The 27,264-nt window shown below is 46.4% G+C and overlaps 1 protein-coding gene across 1 annotated transcript; it reads left to right on the top strand.

Moving 5' to 3' along the window:
- Positions 1 to 1,523: 1,523 nt before the first annotated feature.
- PTAFR (platelet activating factor receptor) lies at positions 1,524 to 26,835 on the top strand. Its single transcript, XM_060258479.1, has 3 exons — positions 1,524 to 1,756; positions 13,774 to 13,941; positions 25,213 to 26,835. The coding sequence occupies exon 3, from the start codon at positions 25,255 to 25,257 to the stop codon at positions 26,341 to 26,343; it is 1,089 nt and encodes a 362-aa protein (XP_060114462.1). The 5' UTR covers positions 1,524 to 1,756; positions 13,774 to 13,941; positions 25,213 to 25,254; the 3' UTR covers positions 26,344 to 26,835.
- Positions 26,836 to 27,264: the final 429 nt, after the last annotated feature.

Raw genomic sequence — 27,264 nt, 5'->3', positions numbered from 1 at the left:
TGTTCTCAGGATTGTGCTACAGCAGAGCTACCTGTCTTACAAGAGGGGTTAGGGACTGGCTCATAGGCATGCCAATCTACAGGTGGGACCTGGGGACCCCCTGGAATTACAGCTCATCTCCAGACTACAGAGATCAGTCCCCTGGATAAAATGGATGCTTTGGAGAGTAGGCTCACTGAAGTCCCTCTCCTCCCCAGGCCCCACCCCCCAGATCCCCAGGAGTTTCCCAACCTGAATCTGGCAACCCTACCCCTCTATTCCCCGCCACTGGCCATGGAGGACCTGGCGACCCTAGAGCTCCATGACTGAGTGGGAATTTGAACCCAGGTCCCCTGAGCTGTAATGAAGCACTTTTAATTCGTAAATCTTGAGGTTCAGAGGCCTCACTTTGTGGATCACCCCCTGTAGCTCAGGTGGGGCCCACAGGGTCCCAAGCCCTACTATTTAAACACCAAAGCCAGGATCCTGGCCCCACTACTTACCACCCCCAACTTCCACTGCAGCTGAGAAGCCCTCTCCTCCTTGCCTCAGGCTTACCCAAGTGAGAGGGCTCGGAGAGAAGCCTGGGGGGGGGGGGAGGAGGTGGTGGCCATGGAGGCCAGTGGGCACCTTGTGCTGCTTCACAGTAGGGCTTGATGGATCGAGCCCATGGCCAGTTCCATTGTCTCACCCGCTGGAGCTGCACTTTGCCAGTGGGTGGGGGCCTGGAGCCTGGGCTTCCTTCCAGGCCATGGCTCTCTCCTGCTCTCCTCTCCCAGAAACAGGTAGTGAGCAGCCCCTGGACTCAGCAAGTCTGCAGTGCAGCAGCAAGATTCCTAGAGGGGCTGATCACAGTTGGGATGATGGTTTGCTTGGGGGGCAGACCTGGGCTCATTGGAGCAGCCCCTGCTTCTCCCTTGCTTATTTAGGGCCCTTCAGTCTTCAGCAGCTTCAAGGACACTGTCCTCAATTAGAAGAGCTTTCAGATGGAGGATACAGTCCACCTTTCTCACTGAGACTCAGGCAAAGGACAAAGAGGACAAAAACTAGAGCAGCCGGGTTCAAGTCCAGTGGAACATCAGAGATCAATCCAATTGCGGCTGAAGCATCCTTGGCTGGAGCATTCTGTGGCCGGGAAATCCTCCCTACGGACTTTTTTGGGGGAGGTCAGAAGCTTGCTGGGTGGCCTTGGGCTGCGCAACAGCTTGGCTTCCCTCCCTCCCTGTCTACCTCCAGTCGCGGCTGGCAAGTGCCACCTCCCTCCCTGCCTTCCATTGCCTTGAGAGCCTGGCTGGGGCCACCAAACGAGGCAATCCACTGGCCTCTCCAAAACAACAAAAGAAAAACCCTGGCTATGTGCCCCACTAAACTTGAAATCCTGGCTACGGATATGTGCAGGCAGGGATGTTTCTAAATAAAGCCAAGGAGGTCTTATGCAGGAATTCTTGCCCAGAGGAAACCCAACCCAGAAGTGCTGCTATTAGGATTTCTTGCTGTTGGAGGAAGCGAGCACAAAATATTTTTGGCCTCTTGCCTGGAAGGTGAAGCATCTGCCATGGAAGGAGACTGAAGTCTTAACGCCGAAACCGGCTGAAGAGCCTGCCAGGCAGTGAGTCACTTACCTGAGAGCCCCACTCCCTCTTTCCCCATAGCTCCTTCCGGCTGCTTACTCTTGGGAAATGAATCCCACGTTGTCGAGAAAGATGCCTGGGATTTTCCAGTGCTTATCTTGTAGCTGGTCCTGTGGTGCCTCCAGAGTCCTTCTCTTTCTGCAAAGGTAAGGAGGTTTTCTCCGTCTTATGCTCTCCCCACCTGGGGATCCTTTCTTTGTGATGATGAGACCCTCTGGAAAAACCTGTTGAGCTCTCTCGGTCATCTGGGTACCATAAGTTCTTGTCGGCAGATGTGGGGTTGCCATGTCCCCCCTGACTATCAGCAGAGGATGGAGGGTGTGGGGCTGTCAAATCCAGGTTGGGAAACTTCTGGAGATTTGGGGTGAAGCCTCGGGAGGACAGGGGCCCTAAGTGGGGGAAAATGCCATAGAGTCCACCCTCCAAAGCATCCATTTTCTCCAGGGGAATTGATCTCTGTAGTCTGGAGAAGAGCTGTAATTCTAGGGGTCCCACCAGGAGGCTGGCATCTCTAATCCTTGTGGAACAGATCCAAGTGGGCAGCTATGTTGCTCTGAAGCCTGGAACACATGAAAGCTTAAGTTCTGAATAAAACTTTGTTGGTCTTAAAGGTGTACTTGACTCCTTCCTTGTGAAACAGGAAAGGACAACCATCCAGCAGATGAATTCTCCTATCTCCTCTTCCCTGCCTCACCTTTGGGGAAAGGGATGAGATGACACTACTGTTTACTTCTGTGCAGCAGTGTTTTGCTTTAGATGGGTGCTGGGAATTTTTTTTGAGCGATGTTATGTTTGCACTTGTTAGGAATGACACACTTTTTCACGCTCTGTACCAGTCGCTGGCGTGACTTGTAGAGTACCAAAGGGTATGAAGAGAATGAATAGAGATTGATGACTCTTTGTCTTCCTCCTTGCTACAAAAACTGCACCAACGGAGTAGGGTTGCCAAGTCCAATTCAAGAAATATCTGGGGACTTTGGGGGTGGAGCCAGGAGACTTTGGGGGGTGGAGCAAGGTTGTGACAAGCATAATTCTTCTTCTGTAGACCATTTCATGTCTCAATGTTAATTGAGCGCCTGAAATTCAAGCACACAACTTGCAGCTCACCTCTAATTTGAAAGGTGCATGATGGACTCGTTTGTCCTCACAACAGCCCTGTGTGATGGGTTTAGGGTTGCCAACCGGTCAGTTTTCCATTGGTGTGACCAGTCCCTCCCCCTCCCCGCTCTTGACAGGTAAGGTGTGTGTGTGAGCCTGTTTTTAAACTGTGTAACACATTTAAAGCCAAAGGCATTTGCTCTCCTGAATCTCTTGAGAGCTTTACATCACGAGGTTTGCAGCCACTTTTCATCCCAGTCTTTTATATATCTCACAAGCATCTTCTCTAAACACTCCCAAGCAGCTTGTCTAAACACTGTCCTTGGCTGCCTTTTCTGTTTTCCTTTCTCTTCTGTTATCTCTTCAGGCAGAAAATCAGAACGCAGCATACTCTACATCAGGGGTGGCCAAAGGTAGCTCTCCAGAGGTCTTTTTTGCCTACTCACCCATCGACCCCAGCTAGCATGGTCAATGGCTGGGGCTGATGGGAGTTGTAGGCAAAATAACATCTGGAGAGCTACCATTGGCCACCCCTGCTCTACATGAATTAGTATTTTCTGTTGACACTGACCTCTTTGCTCTGCCCTTTTACCTCTTACCTCTGCTCTGGGTACCACCCATTGGTCTCACTGACTTCTGTCCCCTTATCCCGCTGGTCCTGTCGCAGATGGGTGGTCCCCAGTCTGGGCTTGCCAAATTAAGGGGTTAGGCTGATTGACTGGCCCAAAGTTACCCAATGAGCTTCGTGACTGAGTGTGGATTTGAATCCAGGTATCTATTGTACTAGTCTCATATCCCAACCACTGTACCGCACTCAGCGCTGCTAATCCTCAGTTGGGTGCAGGGGATCCCCCGGTTTGGAGGCCCTCCCCCCACTTCAGGATCATCAGAAAGCAAGGGGGGGGGAAATGTCTGTTGGGTGCCGTGCTCCATTATTCTCTATGGAGATCAATCCCCATAGGGTATAAAGGAGAATTGATCCATGGGAATCTGGGGTTCTGGGGGGGCTGTTTTTTGAGGTAGAGACACCAAATTTTCAGCACAGCATCTGGTGTCTCTCCCCAAAACATAGCCCAAATTTAAAAAAAGCAGGGTGTCCAGTTCTATGCACCCCAAAAGAAGGTGCCCCTGTTCATTATTTCCAAATTAAGGCATTTAAAAGGCGTGTCGTCCCTTTTAAATGTGATGTCGCACTTTTGCTCCTGGCTCCATCCCCCAAAGTCCCCAGATATTTCTTGAGTCTGATCTGACAACCCTAACCACACTGTTTTAGCACCAAAGCCAGAAACGTGGCCACCCTGGTTAAGATAGTCCAGTACAATCCTAAACATATTTATTCAGAGCACAGCAGGACTATCCTCAGCAGCTTTCAGAATGTAGGCTTTCCTGCTGCCCACAGCCTTTCACTGTTAGCATTGTGCAAGCTTCCTGCCAGCACAAACAGAATCTGGGTTTGTAATGCAAAAGGGCAGCAAGACCCTAAACACATGACAATATGGAATGGTGGTCTCTAAGCACATGTGACAGTGAAGTTGTCTCATGAATCAACAGGAGGCCTTTCAGATCTGTGGTCTTGCTGCCCTATGTCATAAACCAGTGTTTCCCAACCAGTGGGTTGAGACTCAAAAGAGGGTCACAAAGCCTCTAAAAGTGGGTCATGGACCAGCCCTCCCAAATGAATATTTGTACTCTTTCCAATGAGTCCAATGGCACCTTTAAGACTAACAGCGTTTAATTCTGGGTATAAGCTTTCATGTGCGTGTACTTATTCACAGAATTAAACTTCACTGGTCTTAAAGATGCTACTGGACTCAAACTTTGTTCAGTTGTTTCAAATAAACATGGCTGCCCATCTGAATCTATTTGTTCCATTGCTTTCTTTTGAAATTCAGAAAAAAGCATCCTCCATGTCATATTAGCTGGTAATTTTTTCTCCCATGTTGATCAATTAATATGTTCATCAATGAAAATGTGTCCTGCTGGTTACTAGAGTGAGTCGCTTAGAATCTAAGAGGGGAGGGTTATAGGGAGTAATGGAGAAGGAGAGGGGGGTCCGAGGCTGCAATGTAACTTCCACATGCAAAGGCTGTGAATGTCATAATGCTGCTTGCTTGTGTTTAATTTGGGGGAGGGGGTTTTGCTGTGCCCAATGTTTGTTGGTTTCTCAAATGCATATGGTTAGCTACTATAGAAAATGGAAACCTGAACTGGGATTCCAAGATTATCACTTGCCTGAAGTGCCCAAACGTTGGGTTAGCCTTGGATTGGGTTAGCGTTTGGAGTCACCATAGCAAAAAGTTTGGGAAATGTTGCCGCAAGCCACCTAAGGGCTACAAGTCAGGCAGCCTGCCGGGTTACCACATTCTGGATCCAGGGTGACCCTATTCACCCAGAGCAGCTTAGTGGGTTTCCTTGATGTGGTTGATTTACAAAGCCTTTCAAATTAGGCTTGCCTGGGCACATGTCTACTAGACCTAGCTCTGCTGCGTCCATGTTCAACAGCCTGTCAGTCTGCTTGCTGGATTTCTCCTCATTTGAGTGTCCCTTGTGGTTTTCCTCTCCAAGGCTACTTAGACATGACTCCTCCTTGGGCATTATGATTCCACTGAAATTCAGGGGAGTTACAAACACTCAGTCCTTGAACCACCCACACTAATGTAAATTCTCAGGAGGAGTTCCCAAGCAATGGCCCTTTCTTCCTGGAATGAATTAAAGAGTCAGCAGCTAGCTCCTATGTGGCAAAAGGTGAGCACTGCCCTTGATAAGATCTGAGATCTAGATCTGAGATGAATTTGGGCAAAAATTATTCAACTTCGCCTCCCTGTAATTTTCTTACCAAAAATAGAGGATGTTTATTCAAGAGTAATAAATGCTCAGGATGTGCTAACTTTACTTTGACTCTGTTTTGGAAGGGTGGGGGAGTCTGAATTATATTGTAGGATGCTGGAGATATGGGTCTAGCCAAGGAACATTGATACAAGCAATGTGGAACTGCCCACTTACAAGTGAGTTTTGGAGAGAAGTTGGTGCATGAATGAGCTGAGTACTGTAAACAACTACAGTTCTTAGTGGTTCCCTCCAGGGCTGGATTAACAATTAGGCCAAGTAGGCACTGGTTTATGGGCCCCCATGCCTTTAGGGGCCCCGGGCTGGCTTTCTCCCCCAGTTTTCCTCCTGCTTGCAGCCCTCTCAGCCTGCATGCGCAACCAGCAACTGAGCTACTCTTTGCCTGACTTGCCAGGTCCGGATGCAGCTGGTGGCATCGGCAAGTTTGCCTCTCTCTGCCTCTTCCACGCAGCTTTGTCAAAGGGGTTTTTGAGAAGGTGCCTGCAGGCTGCAGCAGGGGCTGCTGGTAGTCGGGCGGGTGCTGAGATAACTTGTTAGGGGCCCCCCAAGATTTTGACTACCTAGGGGCCTCCACAGGGTTTAATCTGGCACTGGTCCCCTCCCCTCAAATATTGGAACTCAGGGGCATCCAATTAAGCTGATGGTCAGTAGATTCAGGATGGACAAAAGGAAAGCCTTCTTTATACTAAAAAGGTAGTCCCCTGTGCAAGCACCAGTCATTTCCGACTCTGGGGTGATGTTACATCACGATGTTTTCACAGCAGGTGATTACTTTAATGGGATGGTTTGCCATTGCCTTCCCCAGTCAACTACACCTTCCCCCCAGCAAGCTGGGTACTCATTTTACCAATCCTGGAAGGATGGAAGGCTGAGTCAACCTTGAGCTGGCTATCTGAACCCAGCTTCCACCGGGATCAAACTCAGGTCATGAGCAGTTCTTTATACTAAGAGTGATTAAATGTGGAATTCCAAGCTAGAGGGTGTAGTGATGGCCAAAAGCATAAATGGCTTTTAAAAGAAATAGATTTATTCAGGCTTAATTTTGAGCAGGAGCTCACAGTAGCGGAGCTCCAGAACCTCTAACTTTATTGTGCACTTTCTTTCTTAACCTACCCACCCTGCAAATACTTGCTTCTGGTCTCTATTGTTCAACCCCCCTGTGAGAATTTTGCAGAAGATTTGACAAACTTTCTAATATTTCCCCCCCACAAAAAAATGGAAAAATAAGCAAAACATATAAAGAAGACAGATGAAAAGCTTCATCATGCCACTGCGGCCACATAGGAGAAAGTAATTTTAAAAGTATGACGGGAGTAAGGTTTTACAATGACAATTCTAATTCAAAAAGCATTTTAAGGTAGATGCTGAGCTGAGATAATTTAGTACACCTTCCGGTAATGTCAGGGGTGTGTGGCATATGCAAATGAGTTGTGCTAATGAACCTTTTTTTTACCAAATGGCCCTTGGGTTTATTCATAGAGGATAGGTCTATTCAGTGGCCACTAGCCAGGGTGACTAACAGGAACTTCCGCATTCAGAGGAATCTGAATCTAAGCCTCTGAATCCCAGTCAGGCAGCAACCTCAGGGGAAGGCCAGGCCCTGTTGCTGACTCTCCACGGGAACTGCCTGGCCACTCTGTGGGACAGGATGCTGGACTAGATGGACCATTTGTCTGATCCAGCAGGGCTTTTATTTTGTTCTTTTTGCTCTACTAGAATACATTCCCAAGTGTGTGTGTGTGTGTGTGTGTGTGTGTTAAGTGCTATCAAGTAGCTTCTGACTTATGGCCACCCTAGGAATGAATGTCCGTCAAAACATCCTATTGTCTTCAGCCTTGCTCAGGTCTTGCAAACCGAGGGTCGTGGCTTCTTTTATTGAGTCAACGCATCTCATGTTGGGCCTTTCCCTCTTTCCCTCAAACTTGATTGTTGAAAGCTGATTCTGTGAGCAATCCAGTCTGCAATGAGACTAATGGGCAAGTAATCACCCACTTTCAATACCTTGCTCATCAGATGATTCAGCGGTTTTAGCCAGCTGATAAATAATTTATTATCAGAGACTCCTATGAATGGATTTATAACCAGGATATTTGGTCATCTTACTCAGAAATATTTATTGAACCACTGAAATACACCAACAACTATAAAAAGGGACAAATCCCTGATGAAATAGGAGAGGGGAATCTATTTATTTTTAGGCAATCTCTCACACCTTTTTTCCTGTTCTCCACTGACCTCCTTTGGCCCTGTTTTCTTTTGTATAATTTAGCCACATTATTGACATTTTATTTCACATTACATGCTTTAAAAATTTTAACCATATTAGAGCCAAAGCACACATGGATCTTAAATAGTTACATGGACAAATGGTCTGATCTAGCAGGGCTCTTCTTATGATTAAGACTTCAGACTGCTTCCTTTTTTGTTTCTTTCTGCCCACCACCATTATTCCTGTTCGTGCCCTCCTTTACATTAACTCACCAGTGTCACATAATACTGTACAACTCTTTCACACGCTTAAGCAGTGGTGTGATGCAATGAGATGGATTGAACAGAATGACCCATATCAGGAGGACATTGCTGCAACAATATCTCCCAATGACTCAGGATCAGATCCGGCATATGTGTCACAGACCTCACGAATGCATTAAGAGGAGTGAGAGTAGCTGGGAACTGTTTAGTAACTCTTAGCCATTCTCCACAAGTGATGCCAGTACTGTGCAGATGAGATTAATATAATTTCCCCACATATATAATGGATAAGGATAGTAAAATGGGAATAACATACTGGATCCCAAGGAATGATTCAAGAAATGTAGCTGTCAAACAGCTCTGAGAGTCTGTTTTTAAAAAATTTTTTTAGAAAGTTAATCACTGGAAGATCAGAATCTTCAGTTATTCCTCCCATACAAACTTATGTATTCATTGCATTTTCTTATCCTGCCCTTCCTCCAAAGAAATCAGGGTAGCTGGCTCATTTTAACCTCACAACAGTCCTGTAAGGGAAGTTGTGCTGACCAGTCACAGGTCACCCAGGGAGCTTTTTGGCTCTTGGGTTTTACTGCTTTCAGTAGAACTCTCTAACCCAAGAGTATCAAACATGCGGCCCAGGGGCTGAATCAGGCCTCCGAAGGGCTCCTATCAGGCCCTCAAGCAACTAGCTGTCGTCTGCTTCCTTCTCCCTCTCTTTCGCTTTCTTCCGCATAACAGTTTGCTTTGGAGGGCTTGCTCAACTGCACTAGAGCTACAGATCAAAACCCCTATTTTCTCCATTGGCTGAGGCTCCTCCCTTAGGGAGGGAGAGCTTGCTTTGCCAGGCTTTCTCAAATGCACAGCAGAGCTACTGAGCCAAGCCTTCCTTCCTTCTATTGGCTGAGGCTCCCCCCCCCGCGGTCCCCTGGGGAAGGAAGGAAGATGCAGAGCTTTCTTTGCTCAGTTCCCTGGATTCCACGGGAGAGATACAATGAGTGCTAATGTTTTAAGCATGTTTTATTTTAAGGGTTTTTAAAAAAATTAATTATGTTTATCTGTGTCCCTTATAAAGTTTATATCTCTGCTAACTGGCATTACATTTTAAGACCTTGCTAGATTGCCACTCCTAAAGAAAAGTCAAAAGGGTAGAGTGCATTTTCTTCCTTTAGAAGCAGGAAGATCAGAACTGACCCGGAAGGGATGGATTAACAAGAAGCTGATTGTTGTAGATTTTCCAGGCTGTGTGGCCATGGTCTTGGCATTGTGAGACCTGACGTTTTGCCAACAACTGTGATTGGCATCCTCAGAGGTGTAACCCAGAAAAAGTAGAGTTCTCTCTGGGTCAAGAAGCACTTCTCTTTGCCCATTTTCTTTGGATGGGCACAAACCATTGAGGACTAAGACTTTATCTAGAGATTCCATCATGACCATGTGTCAAAAGAAAATGAGGAGAGGTTCCAAATCCTGTAAAACAAGGCATTTAAAATTCTGCAGCTTCAATAGGTTGGGGTTTTTTTTGCCATTAAGAAGCAGCTGATTTATGGTGACCCCATGGGTTTTCAAGGCAAGAGACATTCAGAGGTAGCTTCCCACTGCCTGCCTCTGCTTGGCAACCTTGGACTTCTCCTTGGGGGTCTCCGATCCAAGTCCCTGCTTAGCTTCTGAGATCCGATCATATTGGGCTAGTCTAGGCTACCAGGTCAGGATTAGGGGTGTGCAAAAAAAGAAAATTTGGCATTACACGGATTCGGAAGTATACGGGGGAAAAAAATGCGGAATCCCCATATACTGCTGAATACCACATTCGGAATAGCCGCATATACGGTAGATGTGCGGCTATTTCCGAATATACGGCCCTATTATACCCTATGGGCCATTGAAATCAATGGCAAATAGGGTATATTTGAAGCCGCCTGGAGGGGAGGGGGTTTGAGGGAAAGCCCCCAAATTTGCAGGGGACCTGCAGGGGACTCTCCCCTCCAACCCCCCCAAGTCCCAGAAAGATTGGGCCAGGGGATCCCATTCCAGGGGCACCCAAAGAGGGTGCCCCTATTCCATCATTATACCCTATGGGCCATTGACATCAATGGCAACATAGGGCATAATTAAGGCTACTGAGTGGGGGGGGGGGGCAGGGGGTTTGAGGCAAACCTGGCTGCAGCAAACCCAAATGCCAGCTCTCCAGCCCTGCCCCAAACAACACGGGGAGAGCTGGCCAACCACAATAAGCCTGCTGGTTCTGGGTCTCTCACCCAGGTGCCAGCTTCCCTGCCACAGAACACACAATCTACAGATGCCAGCTCTCCAGCCCTGCCCCAAACAACACGGGGAGAGCTGGCCAACCACAACAAGCCTGCTGGTTCTGGGTCTCTCACCCAGGTGCCAGCTTCCCTGCCACAGAACACACAATCTACAGATGCCAGCTCTCCAGCCCTGCCCCAAACAACACGGGGAGAGCTGGCCAACCACAACAAGCCTGCTGGTTCTGGGTCTCTCACCCAGGTGCCAGCTTCCCTGCCACAGAACACACAATCTACAGATGCCAGCTCTCCAGCCCTGCCCCAAACAACACGGGGAGAGCTGGCCAACCACAACAAGCCTGCTGGTTCTGGGTCTCTCACCCAGGTGCCAGCTTCCCTGCCACAGAACACACAATCTACAGATGCCAGCTCTCCAGCCCTGCCCCAAACAACACGGGGAGAGCTGGCCAACCACAACAAGCCTGCTGGTTCTGGGTCTCTCACCCAGGTGCCAGCTTCCCTGCCACAGAACACACAATCTACTCTATAAAAACAAGAAAGTGACCCAGCCCACACACACCCTCGCCAACCCCCACACCAACCAGAGGTAATTTAAAAAAACAAAACAAAACCAGCAGAATCACAAAAGGCCAAGTGTTAAAAAGTGGCCTTTTCACCAACAAGAAAGCTCAGGCCAAATCAGTCAACAACAACACCCCCACCCCTAAAACCAGAACCAGGAAAAGGGGGACAAAAGTGGCCTTTTAAACAATGAAAATTAGGCCAAACAGCACCCCCCCCCCAATAACCTGAAGATAAAAGTAACAGCAGCAGCACAACACAGCAGCAACAAATTAAACACTGAATACTTTTAAAACAGTAAAAAACCTCAACTTTTAACAATACAGGAACTTTGCCAACCCCCCCCCCAAAAGAAAACCCCTTCACCCTAACCCCAAGAAATCCAAGCCACCCAAATCAGGAGAAGTAAAAGGACACTGCACTTTTAAAAGTCCTCTCACTAAATTAAGATATGGGCAAATTAGCAAACCCCCCCACCCCAGGCCCCCACTCCCAGCAGAACCTAACCCCAACCCCAAATAGGCTACCCACCCAGTGCTCACCCACCCAAATCTGGGCAAGTAAAGGGACTCTAGTCCTTTTACCAACAAAAACTAAAACAAGAACCCCAAAACTGTCTTACCTTGTCTTCTCTACTCCAGGGAAGTGTGGTAAGGCTGAGTGAGAGAGCAGCAGGCAGCAGCTGAAGCCAAGGGCCAGCCAGCAGCAGCACAATCTCTCTCACACCACCAACCCACATACACCAACACAGCAATGGAGGAATCCAGCCAGGAAGACTCCTTAAAAAGGTTCTCCGGCCCTACAGAGAGCAATTTCAAAAAATAGCACTGCTCTCTGATTGGCCAGACAACAGTGCTTACTTGGATACTCAAGTAAGCAAAAGATCAAAATAGCAACAATGTAGCTGATGGCTGGGCCATCAGCTACACAACAGCCCTGCAAAGCATGCATTTGCAATGCATTTTGCAAATGCATGCTTTGGATTGGCTGCGGGGGCTCCTCTTCCCCCTCCCCCCCTCCCTGATCCCAGGGAGGCTATGGGAGAGGCGGGAAGAGGCCACTAAAGGCGGGAAAGTAGGCAAGCAGCTCCACTGAGGCTGCAGAAGCTACTTTCCCGCCTTTTCCATTGACAGCCGTATACTTCCGAATAGCTATTCGGCAGTATACAGTGAGCCGTATTCGGCTGCCGCATAATAGGCAGCAATGGGAATCGGCTACGGCCAATTCCGTATACAGCCGAATCAGTGTTGATTCGGCTGTATATACGGTTCGGCCAAACCAAATGCACACCCCTAGTCAGGATTCCAAAGATAATAGCCTATCCTTATTTAACATTGTTTAGGATAAGAACAGAGTTGTGGACTCTGTGTTTTCACTGTTTCTTTTTATTCTTTCTCAGATTGATACTTGTACAAACTTTGTGTGTGTTCTTTTTATATGTTAAACTTCCTTATATTTTGAATGCTTGAATCCTGATCTTTGCAGACAGACCATGCCTATTTGATTACACTTTCCAAAGAGTGATGAAGGGAAGAGGCAGCAGTTGAGTTTGCCTTCCCTAAAGGAATCAAGTACGGTATATTGTCCCCATGCTAGCAAGTTCAACTGAAGCAGAAGACGTGGTAACTCAGCAGAGCCATTAGCAGGGCCAGCGTGCCTGCTAGATGACCTTAGGCGGTCACCTAGGGCACAGCCATGATGGGGATGCCAAACTGGGCACCCGCTGGGAGGGTGGGGGCTGCCACCTCCTGGGTGATTTAAATCATATGGGAGAGCACCCAGAACAACTGATGCCTTCCCTGTGCCAATGAAAGGTTCCGCCGATCAGTTGATCGGCAGGGCCTTTAAGTCACCTGGGAGGCCGGCACCTCCTCCTGGGCACTCTCCCGATCTTGCAGGAGGCTGGCCTCCCCCTCCATTTAAAGAGCCTGCTGACCAGTGGGGTTTTTAGATCATGTGGGGAGGTCTGTGTGGCTGCTCCTGCTGCTCTTCCCATGCAATCTGAATCACTGGTAGGGGCAGGGGCAACCTTCAAGCTTGAAGTCCACCCCCGCTGGTGATTCAAATCACAAAGAGTGGTGGCACACGCCTCCCCAAGCAATTTAAAGACCCTGCCAACCAGCTGGGTCTATCCATGTGAATCTGCAAACACTGCAAGAAAAAAAAAACCCTAAGTGTAAGTACCGGACGAAGGGATGAGAGAAGAAAAAACAAAACTCATGACAGCAGATTTAGGGAGAAGAAAAGTGCACAAAAGGGGGCTGCAGGGAAGGAAAGCATGAAATGGGAGGGGGATGGAAATTGCACAATGAGGGGGACAAGTGGAGAAAGTAAGGCCCAATGAGATGGTATTTCCCACTCCACACTGAGTCCTTAAAGGTCTCCAGACTCACCCCACTGGGCACCATCTTACTTATCCTGCAACTGAAAGCGGAGAACAATTTTAAAAAGATAGGATACCTAAATTGCTAGGTGCACATAATGAAGATGCTCATTTCTAGTTTCCACCCAGGATCTGGAATTTTCCTGTTCTGGCTGCAACGAAAGCATGATGCAGATTATGCCCTTTTCCCAAGGCCATTTCAAAGAGTTAGTTGGGTAGAGAAATTGGTGGAGTCATTGAATGGCTGTAGGTGCTCACTGATTGACTTTCCAGTTGCAGACAGCTGGCTAGGACTCAGGCATTGCCACAGCTCAGATAGCTTTTTTGTGGTTTTGTAATGTTTACTGGATGTCAATTAGTGTCATTAGGTTAATGACAGTAATGAGGTCTGCTTTAATGGCAGGCTGAATCTCTGTAGGGCATTTCAGGAACAAGCCTGGTGATGAGTACCTCCTAGCTTACTATGGCTTCTCCCGCCCTTTGTGGTAAATTTGCCATTCTCATTTCCTTGGTTGTGATGTCAATACTTCCTCATTTCCAGGTGCTTCTTGCTGCATCCTTCTCATTTCTGGTTTCCCGGGTGAAGAGCTTCACACAGAAGTTAGCAGAGATATTGCCTACAACCTAAAATACAACTTGCTTGTTGATGTATTGCTTCCACTGTGGTCTGGCCAAAGTTTGGACACAACACTTCAGCCTCTAGATTCTGGTAAGTGAATGTTTTTCTTATGGATGCAATTCACATAGTGTTCGCTCTGGACATCCAGACTTCACAGCTAAGGCTTCTCTCCTCTACTGGTATCCAGGGTTCTGCTGTGCATAAACTTGTAGATATTCTTAGTCCACGTGTATATACGAATCTGAAGTCAGATCACTGGTCTCTCTACCCTAGTAAAGTGACTGTGGGTGGTTTTTCAAGATCCCAGGCAGTGGAATGTTTTTCTCCACCTGCTATTGGAGATCCTTTAACTGGAGATGTGAGGGACTGACTCTGGGATTTTCTGTTTGCAAAATACATGGTCTACCACTGTCCTCTTCAACCCTGTCTATGGATTTTAATATTTCTCAGCTTTCTTCTCAATGCCCAGCACAAAACAGATACTACTTATGGCCTCTTGCCTTGAGACACAAAACTGAGGATCCTTGTTAAGAGGAGTGACCATCTTATCTTTCTTAGTTTCCAGGATGGCCAGTTTCCAGTAACTGGCAAACCAGAACTAGAGAAGAATGTGTCATAGAGCTGCAACTGACTAATGAGACACCTACCATGAGTGTTCAAGGCAAGAGATGAGCAGAGGTAGTTTGCCATTGCCTTCCTCTGTGTAGCAGCTCTTGTGTTTTAAGTGGTCTCTAGTTAGGGTTGCCAATCCCCAGCTGCGGGGAGGGAATCCCTCAGTTTGGAGGCCTCCCCCCACTTCAGGGTAATCAGAAAGTGGGAGGGGGAAGGGAAATGTCTGCTGGGCATTCTGTTATTCCCTATGGAAACTTGATTCCCATAGGGTTTAATGAAGAATTGATCCAAGGGTATCTGGGGCTCTGGGGGGGGGCTGTTTTTTGAGGTAGAGGCACCAAATTTGCAGCATAGCATCTGGTGCCTCTCCTCAAAATACCCTTAAAGTTTCAAAAAGATTGGACCAGGGGTCCTGCTCTATGAGCCCCAAAAGAAGGTGCCTCTATCCATTATTTCCAACTGAGGGAAGGCATTTAAAAAGGTGTGCGGTCCCTTTAAATGTGATGGCTACAACTCCCTTTGGAGCTCAATTATGCTTGTCACAACCTTGCTCCTGGCTCCACCCAATGTCTCCTGGCCCCACCCCCAAAGTCCCCAGATATTTCTTGAATTGGACCTGGCAGCCCTGTCTCTAGTCCAAGTACTGACAGTGGCCAACCCTGCTTAATTCCCCAGAGTTGATGAGCTTGGGCCAAACTGGGCTATTTGGCGGCTATAACAAGGACCGCTCATGTCCAGGACCCTGTGCAAGTTAGAGATATTGAACTCACATGAGATCTCCCCCGGATGCTCTTCTACATGCCTTCCACGTTATGTGAAGATTGGACTTGGGGGGGGTCCAAGTCATGGCCGCCAAAGAAGATTCCTCAGGAGCGTTGTTCCTTTCCTTTCATTAAGTTTTTCATTATTTTTTCCATTTCATTCACTTTTATTTCCTTTCATGAAGTCATTCCTTTCCAAACAGTCTGTTGGAAATGTATCCATTGATGAACTGCCACGAACCATGTGGAAAGTTTGTGCTGGTTGACCTGCCACGAACTTCAGTCCAGAAACCGAAAACCGGACAAAATTTGTCACAAACTTTAGTTCATGAATTTGTGCCCATCCCTAGGGAAGACTCCTTGTGCCAGATGGCCCTTCTCATTCGATAGACCTATGATTTTTGAATGTGGTGGCCCAGATGGAAGCAGATGACAGGCTAAATAGAAGAGGAAAAGGAAGGCAGAAAACAGGATTTTGTGGGGAACAGGGTTTGAGACCTTCTGGACCTGCCACAAGAGGCAACGCATGTCCTTAATCCACCCTCCACTCTATTCCCCTTTTCTGTGATGCAAAAAAAAAAGAGATCACTTCTGCATACTCTCCAATAGGTCCCAGAGTAAAACAAGTGCTCTTGCAATATCCTTGTGTGCTTCTTGCAACACTCCTGTTCTCACTTCAAGGACTGCTGTGAGCTTCCCTGCCCTGCTACATGCACTGCTCCTCTGCTGTAACTTCTCCTGCTCTGTATTCTGAAACAAGGATATTAGTAAATAGCCCTTAAACTTCCTCTCTTTAATGAAAGGATTCTTTGAAGTGAAAAATGACAAGGAGGGGAAAGTGTCAAACAGCCTCTTTTGCTCTGCTCTCACGGAGGGACAACCTCAACAAATGGCTAAAAGAAAGAGAGGCCTCCAGGGTAATGAGAAATTTGAACCTTCTGTGCAATAGGCCGGTCTATAGCTGTCATCACCCACAGGGTCACTTCTGTCTCTGGCCTGTGAACAAATGTGTCTCCTCTAGAGGACAAAGGTCACCCAAAGTCAAAAAGAATTCTCTGCTTTGAAAAGAATTTGGCTCACTCTACCAAGTGCGTAAATGGGACAAAGTGAAAAAAGCAGATAAAGCTGGGGGCAGGCGGGAAATACCCAGTAATGTAAAAGAGAGGTTTTCAAGACTTTTTGTTTCCTGTTTCCTCTTTTCATTCAAGACATATCCAATTATCCAAGACTGACAGCGGACTTATGATAGGCCAACATAAGAAGAGCCTTGCTGGATCAGGCCAATAGTTCATCTAGTCCTGTGTCCTGCCTCACAGTGGTCAACCAGTTCCTCTGGACAGCCAACAGAAGGGCACAGAGACTGAGGCCTCACCCTGATGTTGCCTCCTGGAACTGGGATTCAGAGGATTAGTGCTTCTGAATGTGGAGGTTCCCTTCAGTCACCATGGCTAGTAGCCATTGAAAAATGTATCCTCTGTGAATCTTTTAAAGCTGTTTATTCTTGTAGCCATCACAGGGCTGGCCCTCCCACTAGGCAAACGATGTATTTGCCTGGAGTGCTGGGCTGGGCAGGGTGCCAAATTGGGCCTGCTGGCACCATAGGCAAATGTCCATATTTTGGCGCCCTCCCCATGCACTGATGACTCTAATCATCAGAGAGCGAACGGGGCGGTTGCCTGGCCGGCGCACAATCTATGTAACGTTCTCTGAGTATTGCTCAGAGAACATTACAGAGACTGCGCACCGGCTGGGCACCCTCCCCACCCGCTCTCTGATGACTCTGATCATCAGAGAGCAAGTGGGGAGGGCACCCGGCCAGCACACAGTCTCTGTAGCATTCTCTGAGCATCCCCCCCCCCCATTCACTCTCTGATGATTGGAGTCATCAGAGAGCAAGTGGGGAAGCATTGCTCAGAGAACACTACAGAGACTGTGCGTCAGCTGGGTGCCCTACCCCAATAATCAGAGAGTGAATGGGGGGGGGTGCCTGTCTGGCGCAGTCTCTGTGGGGTGTGGAGGCGGCGAGGGTGTTAGTAAGGGGTGGGGAGGCGGCAAGCATGCCTGGGGTGCCCCACACCCTAGAGCCATCACTATATCCTCTGGCAGCAAATTCCACATTTTAATCACTCTCTGTGTAAAGTAGCATTTCCTTTCATCTGTCCTGAAATTACTGCCCATCAGCTTCCTTGGATGCCCTCTAGTTCTAGTATTTTGGGAAAGGGAGAAAAAGTTCTTTGTCAACTTTCTCTATCCCCATGGATAATTTTATAAACATCTATCATTTCCCCCCTTACTCATATCATTTCCCCCCTTACTCATTGGGGAGGGACGGTGGCTCAGTGGTAGAGCATCTGCTTGGGAAGCAGAAGGTCCCAGGTTCAATCCCTGGCATCTCCAAAAAAGGGTCCAGGCAAATAGGTGTGAAAAACCTCAGCTTGAGACCCTGGAGAGTCGCTGCCAGTCTGAGAAGACAATACTGACTTTGATGGACCAAGGGTCTGATTCAGTATATGGCAGTTTCATATGTTTCATATGTTCATATCTGTTCTTAACTGAATGTCCCAGACTCCTCACCCTTTCCTCATAGGGAAGGTACTCCAGCCCCCTAATAATCTTGCATGCCTTCCTCTGTACTTTTTCCAGCTCTGCAATGTCCTTTTTGAGATACAGCGACCAGAACTGTACACAGTTGTAATGTACTGAGTTACGAGACTTGTAGAAGGCAACATGCTTTATTGGCGAGTACATCACAAGAGAACATGGCAGGTCTGGGTTCCCGATTATATACATCTCCCGGAACAACTCTCTTACCTGGCCAGGTCCAATCCTGGCCAGTTAAACTTCCAACCACAGATCTTGATAGGCGGAGGCTATTTACGTCCTTACATCCGGTGATCTGTGGTCTCCCACTGGTCACCTCTGCGCGTGCACATGTGCTGTGTTGTGAGTTCAGGGATCGAACTGCAAGACACAACAACAGTATTCCAAATGAGGCTGCACCATGGATCTATACAGGGGAATTACAATAGTGGCCATTTTATTTTCAATCCCTCTCCTAATAATCCCTAACACAGAGTTTGCCTTTTTCACCACTGTAGCACACTGGGTTGACATTTTCATTGAGCTATCTACTATGACCCTAAGATCCTTTTCCCTCTCAGTCTCAGCAAGTTCAGACCCCATTAGGCTATACTTGAAGTTGGGATTTTTTTTGTCCCAGTGTACATCACTTTACACTTACTAACACTGAACTTCATTTGCCAGATTGTCATTCACTTACCAGTTTATGGAGGTCCTCTTGGAGCTCATTACAGTCAGCCTTGGCTTTCACCATCCTGAATAATTTTGTGACACCTGCAAACCTGGCCACTACACTACTCACCCCTAGTTCCAGATCACTGGTGAATAAATTAAATAGTACCGACCCCAATATCAATCCTTGTGAGACCCCACTGCTTACCTCCTTCCATTGGGAGAACTGTCCATGGATATCTACTCTTTGCTTCCTGTCATATAACCAGTTTTCAATCTATAAATGAACCTATTCTCTTATCCCACGACTGCTAAGTTTACTAAGGAGTCTTTGGTGTGGTACCTTGTCAAAAGCCTTTTAAAAGTCCAGGTATATAATGTCTACCACGTCAGCATTGTCCACACGTGTGTTCACTTTCTCAAAGAACTCCAAAATGTGGGTGAGGCAGGACTTCCCTTTGTAGAAGTCATACTGATTCTTCCTCTGCAGGCTCTGTCCCTCTATGTGCCTAACAATTCTATCTTTGATTACAGTTTTTACTAACTTGTCTGGGATAGACATCAGGCAGACTGCTCTGTAATTTCCTGATTCCCCTTTGCACCCCTTTTTAAAAATTGGTGTAATGTTTGCTACTCTCCAGCCTTCTGGTAGAGCAGCTAAATTTAGTGATAGATTACATATTAGAGTTAGTAGATCAACTATCTCACATCTGAGTTCCTTATGAACTCTTGGGTGTATGTCATCAGGACTTACATACTCATTGGTTTCTAATCTCCCCAGTAGGTCTAAAACTTCATCTCTGGTCACCTCAATTTGGCTCAGTTCTTCAGACTCCCTTCCTGAAAATAGGGATTGTGGCATGGGTACATGCCTCACACTTTCCACAGGGAAACAGAAGCAAAAAAGATATTGAGTTTCTTTGTTATCCCCCAATATTCCTTTAGCAATCCCTTTATTCTTTTGTCACCCAAAGGCCCCATTGTTTCTCTGGCTGGTTTCCTGCTCCAGATATATTTTAAAATATGTTTTCTTGTTACTTTTAGCAATTTACTTGTCAAAATCTTTTTGCATACCTAATTATTGATTTCTTTTGTCAGAATCTGTGGTCCTTCCCATTCAATTCACGGAGGCAGACATTCAACTTTTAAAAAGAAATCTCTTTACTTTTTATAGCTTTCTTGACTTGTGTTGTTACCCATGCAGGCCTTCACAGTGCCTTTCCTAACCTGTAGAATGAATTCTATTTGGACTTCATTAGTGTGGGTTTAAATGGCTTCCAAGCATCCTCTAGGGATTGTCTCTCTTGTGTTTCCCCTTCAGCTTTTTTTTACTATTCCCCCAATTTTTGTAACGTTTCCTCTTTCAAAATAAAATGCTACTGTTTTGGACTTAAGAGTAACTTTCCATTGACCTGAATCCTGGACCTAATAGCATTGCGGTCACTGTTCACAACTGGTGTAACAACTTCTACATCTTTCACCAGGTCTTGAGACCCACTCAGAACCAAGTCCAAGATCACTACTCCTCTGGTTGGCTCTGTGACCAACTGTTCTAGTGCACAGTCATTTATGATGTCTCTTCAACACATTTATTCTCCATAACAGGCCAAATAAGGGCATGAGATTGCTTAAAGAGAGATTTTTTGCAAAACTATTTTGGGATTAGGAACAGAAACTTCTATAAATGTCAGTTCTTAGATGCTAGAGGCAGAGCTTTCCATAGAGTTGAAGCAACTCTAAAGAGAAACAGATGATCATAAGATACCCACTCCTCCCACAGTTTCTGCAGATTTTTGTGCAGTTAACAAAACTTATTTACTTCATTTGTTGTCTGCCTTTCTTGTTGGGACTCAAAGGCAATATTGTTTGACCAACAGTTGGCAAAGGGAATATGTGTGTATGACATGGGGGAGGGAAACACTTTTTGTTGTCTAGTCACAGCTGACTTATGGGAACCAAGTAGGATCTTCAAGGCAAGAGATATTCAGAGATGGTTTGCTTGCCTCTGCATCATAACCCTGGGATTCTTTGGTGTCTCCCATCTTCCATCCAGGGAAGACTCTACTTAGCTTCTGTGATTGGATGAGATCAGGTTAGCCTGAGCTATCCAGGCCACCAGACTTTAATTTGGGAAGAGATTCTGTCCTTCTTCAGAGTCTGGAGAGCAATGGGGCTTTTCCCTGACTTTGGAGACACCCAGAAAGCAGTAAGACATTGTGCAGCTCTCTAAGAGAGTCCAAAGCTAGCAGGACCTCCTCCCTGTAGTAGGATGAAGTCTCATCCTCACAGTTGCATCAGATCTCAGATGAGTTCCAACATCCAAAGCTCAACATTATGAAGAACAAAACTTTGCCTTTCTGGGAGATGAGCACAGATTTCAAATTGGTAGAACCAATGCCTCTTGCAACTTTCTTAAAATGTTGCAGACAGAGGTGCAATCTGGCAAAAACAAGATACTAAGATGTTAACACATCTGCAAATTCAAAGGCTTTTTACTTCCCATCAGAGGTAACCATGGTATAATTGGAGGCCGCACTAATGCAACAGCTTTGTTGAATATGAGGAGATATGTGTCTGCTCAGTACTCAGGTGGGACACCTCCTAGGAATCCTATATATACCACCTGGATTGTGCAATGGAAAAAAGTGGAATATAAATGCAATATATTCTACAGTTGCTGAGCAAGGCATATCAGCTAAGCAGTCTTGAACAATGAAGAATTGCGATCCTTGAACAATGAAGAAAGGCTGAATATCAAACTAGCAATGCATTCCTAAGGGTTACACCCTTCAACAGACTTAGGAGGGTATAACTGCTTAAGCATGCTATATAAGAGATCTTCAATAAAATCCCCTCTGTCTCATGTGTTCACTTGCATAATACTATCAACCCATTGGTCTTTCAACCTCAGTTCCTCATTAGTAAAACTGGAATAATAGTGTTTGTTTTTCTATAATCGAGAAAATAAAACACTGTTGACTGTTCTGGGCAGTCTGCTCTAACCTACATCTCAAGCAGCAGCACCCAACCTCCATGCATCTGAATTTCTCTAACAGGGAAAATGAAGTTAATGAATTCAGTATTTGGGAATTCAGTCCAGAGTGAGAATTTGAAGCTTCCTCCTCCATTGCCCAGATTCCCACTGAAGGACGGAAGCTTAAGGACTTACAGTGCCATCAGGGATTTGAATCCAGTAGCACCTTAGATACCAACAATATTTTTTTGGGGGGGGTATAAGCTTTCAAAAGTCAAAGTTTCCTTCCTCAGATACAAGTTGGAATGGGGACCTCTGAGTCCTTATATTCCAGTGCTATTGCAAGAACACTATCCTGAGAGTAAGCTGCCTTGAGCAAACCAAAGAAGAATTCTGTGTAGGTCTGCTTAAGATTGCATTGCTGGCATATTATGGCCTCTTAGAGTCAAAACAAATGAGGGAATTTATTCAATTAATAGAAGCGCAAGTTGGTGGGGTGAACTGGAACCATGTGGGAGGGAGGGAATTTAACACTCTCCTCTCCATAGCAAGTTCCTTGATCAAAACCAACCCTCCTGCACCATTAGCCCTTTGAGGGCTAACAGTATGGGAGGGGAAGCGGTCAATTGGTGAATCTGTACATGGAGGAAGAACTTATATCCCCTCTTCTCACCCTTGTGGTTCCAATCTTCATTTGGTCCTCTGTGGCTTCTACTGAGTCGCGGCTGACCTATGGCAACTCCAGCAAGCGGCTTTCAAAACAAGTGAGTAGCGGAGGTGGTTTGTCATTGCCTTCCTCTGCAGAGTCTTCCTTGGCTGCCTCCCTTCCAAGTACTGATCCTGCTTTGCTTCTGAGATTAACTACATGGTGCTATCGCATGATGGTTTTCCTCCCTTGCCAATCTATACTGGAATAGGGAAACTGTTCAAAAGTTTAAGGGAAAAGAAACATTTTAACCTCTACCATACTTTCCTCAGTGTTATGTTCAAACCATAGATAAAAGTTGACTCCTTGTTTGTTGAACCCTGTGGGCTGTGTGTCTCAGGGAAAGAAACACACACACAAACAAAACAGTCTATACCTGTTTAGGCTATGAATATATGGTGGCAGCGTCTGAATGGAACCGTGTATGAACTAAGGTTGCCAATCCCCAGGTGGGGGCAGGGGATCCCCCAGTTTGGAGGCCCTCCCCCCACTTCAGGGTCATCAGAAAGCGGGGGGACTCTGTTATTCCCTATGGAGATTTATTCCCATAGAAAATAATGGAGAATTGATCTGCGGGTATCTGGGGCTCTGGGGGGGGGGCTGTTTTTTGAGGTAGAGGCACCAAATTTTTAGTACAGCATCTAGTGCCTCTCCCCAAAATATCCCACAAGTTTCACAATGATTGGACCAGGGGGTCCAATTCTATGAGCCCCAAAAGAAGGTGCCCCTATCCTTCATTATTTCCTATGGAAGGAAGGCATTGAAAACATGTGCCGTTCCTTTAAATGTGATGGCCAGAACTCCCTTTGGAGTTCAATTATGCTTGTCACAGCCTTGATCTTGGCTCCACCCCTAATGTCTCCTGGCTCCACCCCTAAAGTCTCCTGGCTCCACCCCCAAAATCCCCAGATATTTCTTAAATTGGACTTGGCAACCCTAGTATGAACTCCCAGCCCCAGTAACTCAGTTAAGTGTTTGAGGGAAGGCCTGTTCCAAAAGGGGGCTGAGCTGCCCTGTCTATGAATAAGAGACAGAGGACTTGAGAGGTGAAATAGTCATGGCTCTGTAAAAGAGATGACAGAAGGGTGGTCATATGTGACAGTCTGACCTACTTGCAACCCTGAACCTGAGAGAGAGGTGTAGAGGGTAGTAGACACTCCATGTGAGTGGAGAAGAGGCATCACACTTTCTCTTTCCCCCAGGTGTCTTTACAGAAATATTTCTGCAAGAGGTTGGGAAGAATACAGAATTTGATGTACTATGTTTGAAGATGCCCAGGGAATGGGGAGGGGGAGCACTAGCTGCTCCAGGCATACAGGCAGTGGGAATGAGCAGTGGTGGGGAGGCAGGAGGACTATAGCTGTGGGAAGTATTCTCAACTGGTAGCTGTTGTTAAGCATAAGAAGATAAAAACATAAGAGAAGCCATGTTGGATCAGGCCAATGGCCCATTCAGTCCAACACTCGGTGTCACACAGTGGCCAAAAAAACTGAAGTGCCATCAGGAGGTCCACCAGTGGGGCTAGAATCCCTCTCACTGTGCCCCCCCAAGCACCAAGAATACAGAGCATCACTGCCCCAGACAGAGAGTTCCAACAAGCCACTACTGATAGTCCTTTTGGGTCACTTTACACCGAAGGACCCTTCCACATATGATCAAATTCGGCAGTTATGTTACCACCAATGCTCTCTCTAAGCTGTGGTGTTTTGTGAGCAAAAATTCTACTTTGTGAGCTTCTGGCATTAAAGTTGTGAGCTACTGCGTAGATTAGTTTGCTCTGGGGCCATCTTTCCTGAGCTAAGACAAAAACATGTGAGCCAGAGGCTAAAAAACTGAACTAGCTCACACTGGCTCAGCTTAGAGGGAACACTGGTTATCGCATCTTTGACTGACTAGCCAGTGAACTGAGGTTGAGTCTGGTGGAACCTTTAAGACCAACAAAGTGTTATTCACAGTATAAGATTTTGTGTGCAAGAATGCACGTGGAAGTTTATACCGTGAATAAAACTTGTTGGTCCCTAAGGTGTCACCAGAGTCAAACTTTGTTCTGCTGCTTGAGAGCAACACAGCTACTCCAACCTGAACCTAGCCAGTGAACTGTGCAGCTTATGTAGACCAAGAAGCCTATCATGAAATTCCTCTTCTGTGCTATTAGGTTGACCTTTTGAGCAGAACTTTCACTTCCCTCCAAGAAGGCACTTAATGGCAATTTGCTGGAAACATTAATGAAACTGCAAATGTCAATCCCTCCCTTCAGGGAAAGATAGATGACAAAAGGGGGAAAATCCAGAAATGGAGATGGCGCCCCTCACTGTCCCCCTCCCTTTGGAAGCCTGCTGAAGCTTATCTCTGGCTGTTGGCTAGTTTTATTTCAGCAGGGCCTTTCTTCAATATATCAAGCACTTTTCACTATGATGCATTTTTTTTTAATTTAGACAGAGTGTTTACATCCAAGTCCATTCAGCATTGTAAAAGGAAGCAGAGTTTAAAAATAAACATTAGTAAAGCAAGGTAGAGATTATGAGGAGTGAAAGACTACATGTGCTTGATTACTAGGGATGGGCACAGACTGGAAAAGCCTCGTTAGGTCTGGGGTTCATGAACCAGGCAATCCTGAACTGAACCCCTGAACAAAAAACCTGCTCAAACTGAACGGGTTTGAGCGGCGTCAGTCCTCGCCCCTGGTGAGCCTGCGTTATCCTGAAGTAACACGAGTGCATTGCTCCCGTGTGCTTCCATCACTTCCAAGTGGTGGTGGGCCTGGTTTCCTGGATGTGATGGAAGCAGGTTGTGATGCACTTGTGTTGTCACTTATGGATAACACGGGTGCACTGGGGACGGGGCTTGATGTCACCTGGAAGTGGCATGGCGAACAGCACTCTGTCTGAACCGAGCAGAGAAGCTTATTGAGTTTTTTGGTTAAGGGACCGTCTCCTAACCTCAGCTTGAGAACTCTGAACCAAGCAAAGTCTGGTGTGGACTTTGGCTCGGGTTTGGGTCTGTGCCCATTCCTATTGTTTATTTATTCTGTACGATTTATTTCATTTTTATGTTAGGATAAGAACAGAATATCACACGCTCTGCATTAAAAGAACAGCATGACTACAACGGTGATGTCCAAAGATGGTGAAGAAAAAAACATATCGACCCTTGGTGTCCGTAATCAAGAATGCCATGTGGATTCCGAATTCAGGTATACTCTATTCACCGCCTACTACAGCATCATCTTCATTCTGGGCTTCCTATCAAACAGCTATGTCTTGTGGATTTTCAGTCGAGTATACGCTACCAAGAAATTAAATGAAATAAAAATATTCATGGTGAACTTGACCACCGCCGATCTGCTCTTCCTGGCCACATTGCCAATGTGGATTGTATACTACCACAACAGGGGGGACTGGATCATGCCTGACTTTTTGTGTAATGTGGGTGGCTACTTGTTTTTTGTCAACACTTATTGCTCAGTTGCCTTCTTGGGGGTCATAACATACAATCGGTACCAAGCAGTAACTAAGCCCATTACAGCTGCTCAATCCACCACACGAAGAAGAGGCATCTATGTGACTCTAGCCATCTGGATACTGATAGCTGTCCCAGCCATATACTTCCTTGTTGACGAGGGCACCAATGAAGAGATAGTTAATGGACATTCTTTCAGACGGTGCTTTGAACGCTATGATACTGCTGGTGACATTAAGCCTGTCCTTGGTTTCCATGTGCTCATATGTGTTTGTTTCTTCATCACCTTCCTGGTGGTCTTGGTGTGCAATGCATTCATTATCCGGACACTGCTGATCCAACCAGTGCAGGCCCGGAAGAGTGCCCATGTCAGGCAACGAGCACTGTGGATGGTGTGCACTGTTTTGGCTGTGTTTATCATTTGCTTTGTGCCCCACCACATTCTGGACCTGCCTTGGACTCTGATGGTTCTTCAGGCATGGAAAATCAACTGCCAAACCCAACAGCTGGTGAATGACCTCCATCAGGTGACCCTGCTCCTCCTAGGTGCAAACTGTGTTCTGGATCCAGTCATTTACTGTTTCCTCACCAAGAAGTTTAGGAAGCACCTTTCTGAGAATTTGAAAAACATAAAAGACAGTCGCAAGTGTTCCAGGCAAACGACAGAGACGGGAGTGGAGGGCATGGTTCCCCTGGAAAACTGCATACAGAACACCATTAAGCCATAAATATCACTGCCTCCTACACAGCAGGAGATCTTTTGGCATGCTCATTCAGTGCCAAGTATAGACAGGTGGGCAGCTACTCTAACCAAATACATTCAAGTTATCAGCTCTTCCTTAGAAGTGGCTGTAGGAACTGTGGTACAGTTAGGACCATTTATGAGATGTAGTGTCTCAGGACTAATGCAGGAACCACGGAGAACCTCCACCAAGTTATCTGTTACTGTAGTGAAAGGATGATATGGAAGAAGTCTGGGATTTTAAAATGATGAGCGTTATGTTTGTGCTTTGGATCAGTATGCAATGAGGGTATGTGCTTGATAGTTAATTCCACCCTTTCATCTGGAAGATAGTTTAATCAGTATCACTTTGGCCATGTGGTTTAATTTTTAATCACTCGGTCAGGAGTTCAGGAGCAGAAGGCACCATAGCAAAGAGGGAGCACTTCATTATTTACTGGCCAATGGCCACAGGCTCTCAGTCCTAAAAATCAGCTATTTGAGAGGCTTACTTATGAGGTTCATGAATGGTTTCAGCAGTCCAAATGGTAGAAATAGTCCAATCGTAAGCAGTGTTCCCTCTAAGCTGAGTTAGTGTTAGCTAGTTCACAGTTTTTTAGCCTCCAGCTCACACATTTTTGTCTTAGTTCAGGAAAAATGGCCCCAGAGCAAGCTAATTTATGCAGTGACTCACGTCTTTAATGCCAATAGCTCACAAAGTGAGAATTCTTGCTCACAAGACTCCACAGCTTAGAGGGAGTATAGAAAGTAAGAACCATCCTGTGACACAGGTAAAGCTGGGACAGACTGACTCAAGGTCATTCAGTGAGTTAACTGCCATCTCCCAGATCCTACTTCTGGACTCTACCCACTACACAACTCTGCCTCATTTGCTTTATATTTATACACTGGTTGGCTAATGAGAGAG

The sequence above is a fragment of the Heteronotia binoei genome, chromosome 17, assembly GCF_032191835.1.
Source record: "Heteronotia binoei isolate CCM8104 ecotype False Entrance Well chromosome 17, APGP_CSIRO_Hbin_v1, whole genome shotgun sequence".
Taxonomy (NCBI): domain Eukaryota; kingdom Metazoa; phylum Chordata; class Lepidosauria; order Squamata; family Gekkonidae; genus Heteronotia; species Heteronotia binoei.
The sequence above is the reverse complement of the archived record's forward strand: the minus strand, read 5'-3'. Positions and strand labels throughout refer to the sequence as shown.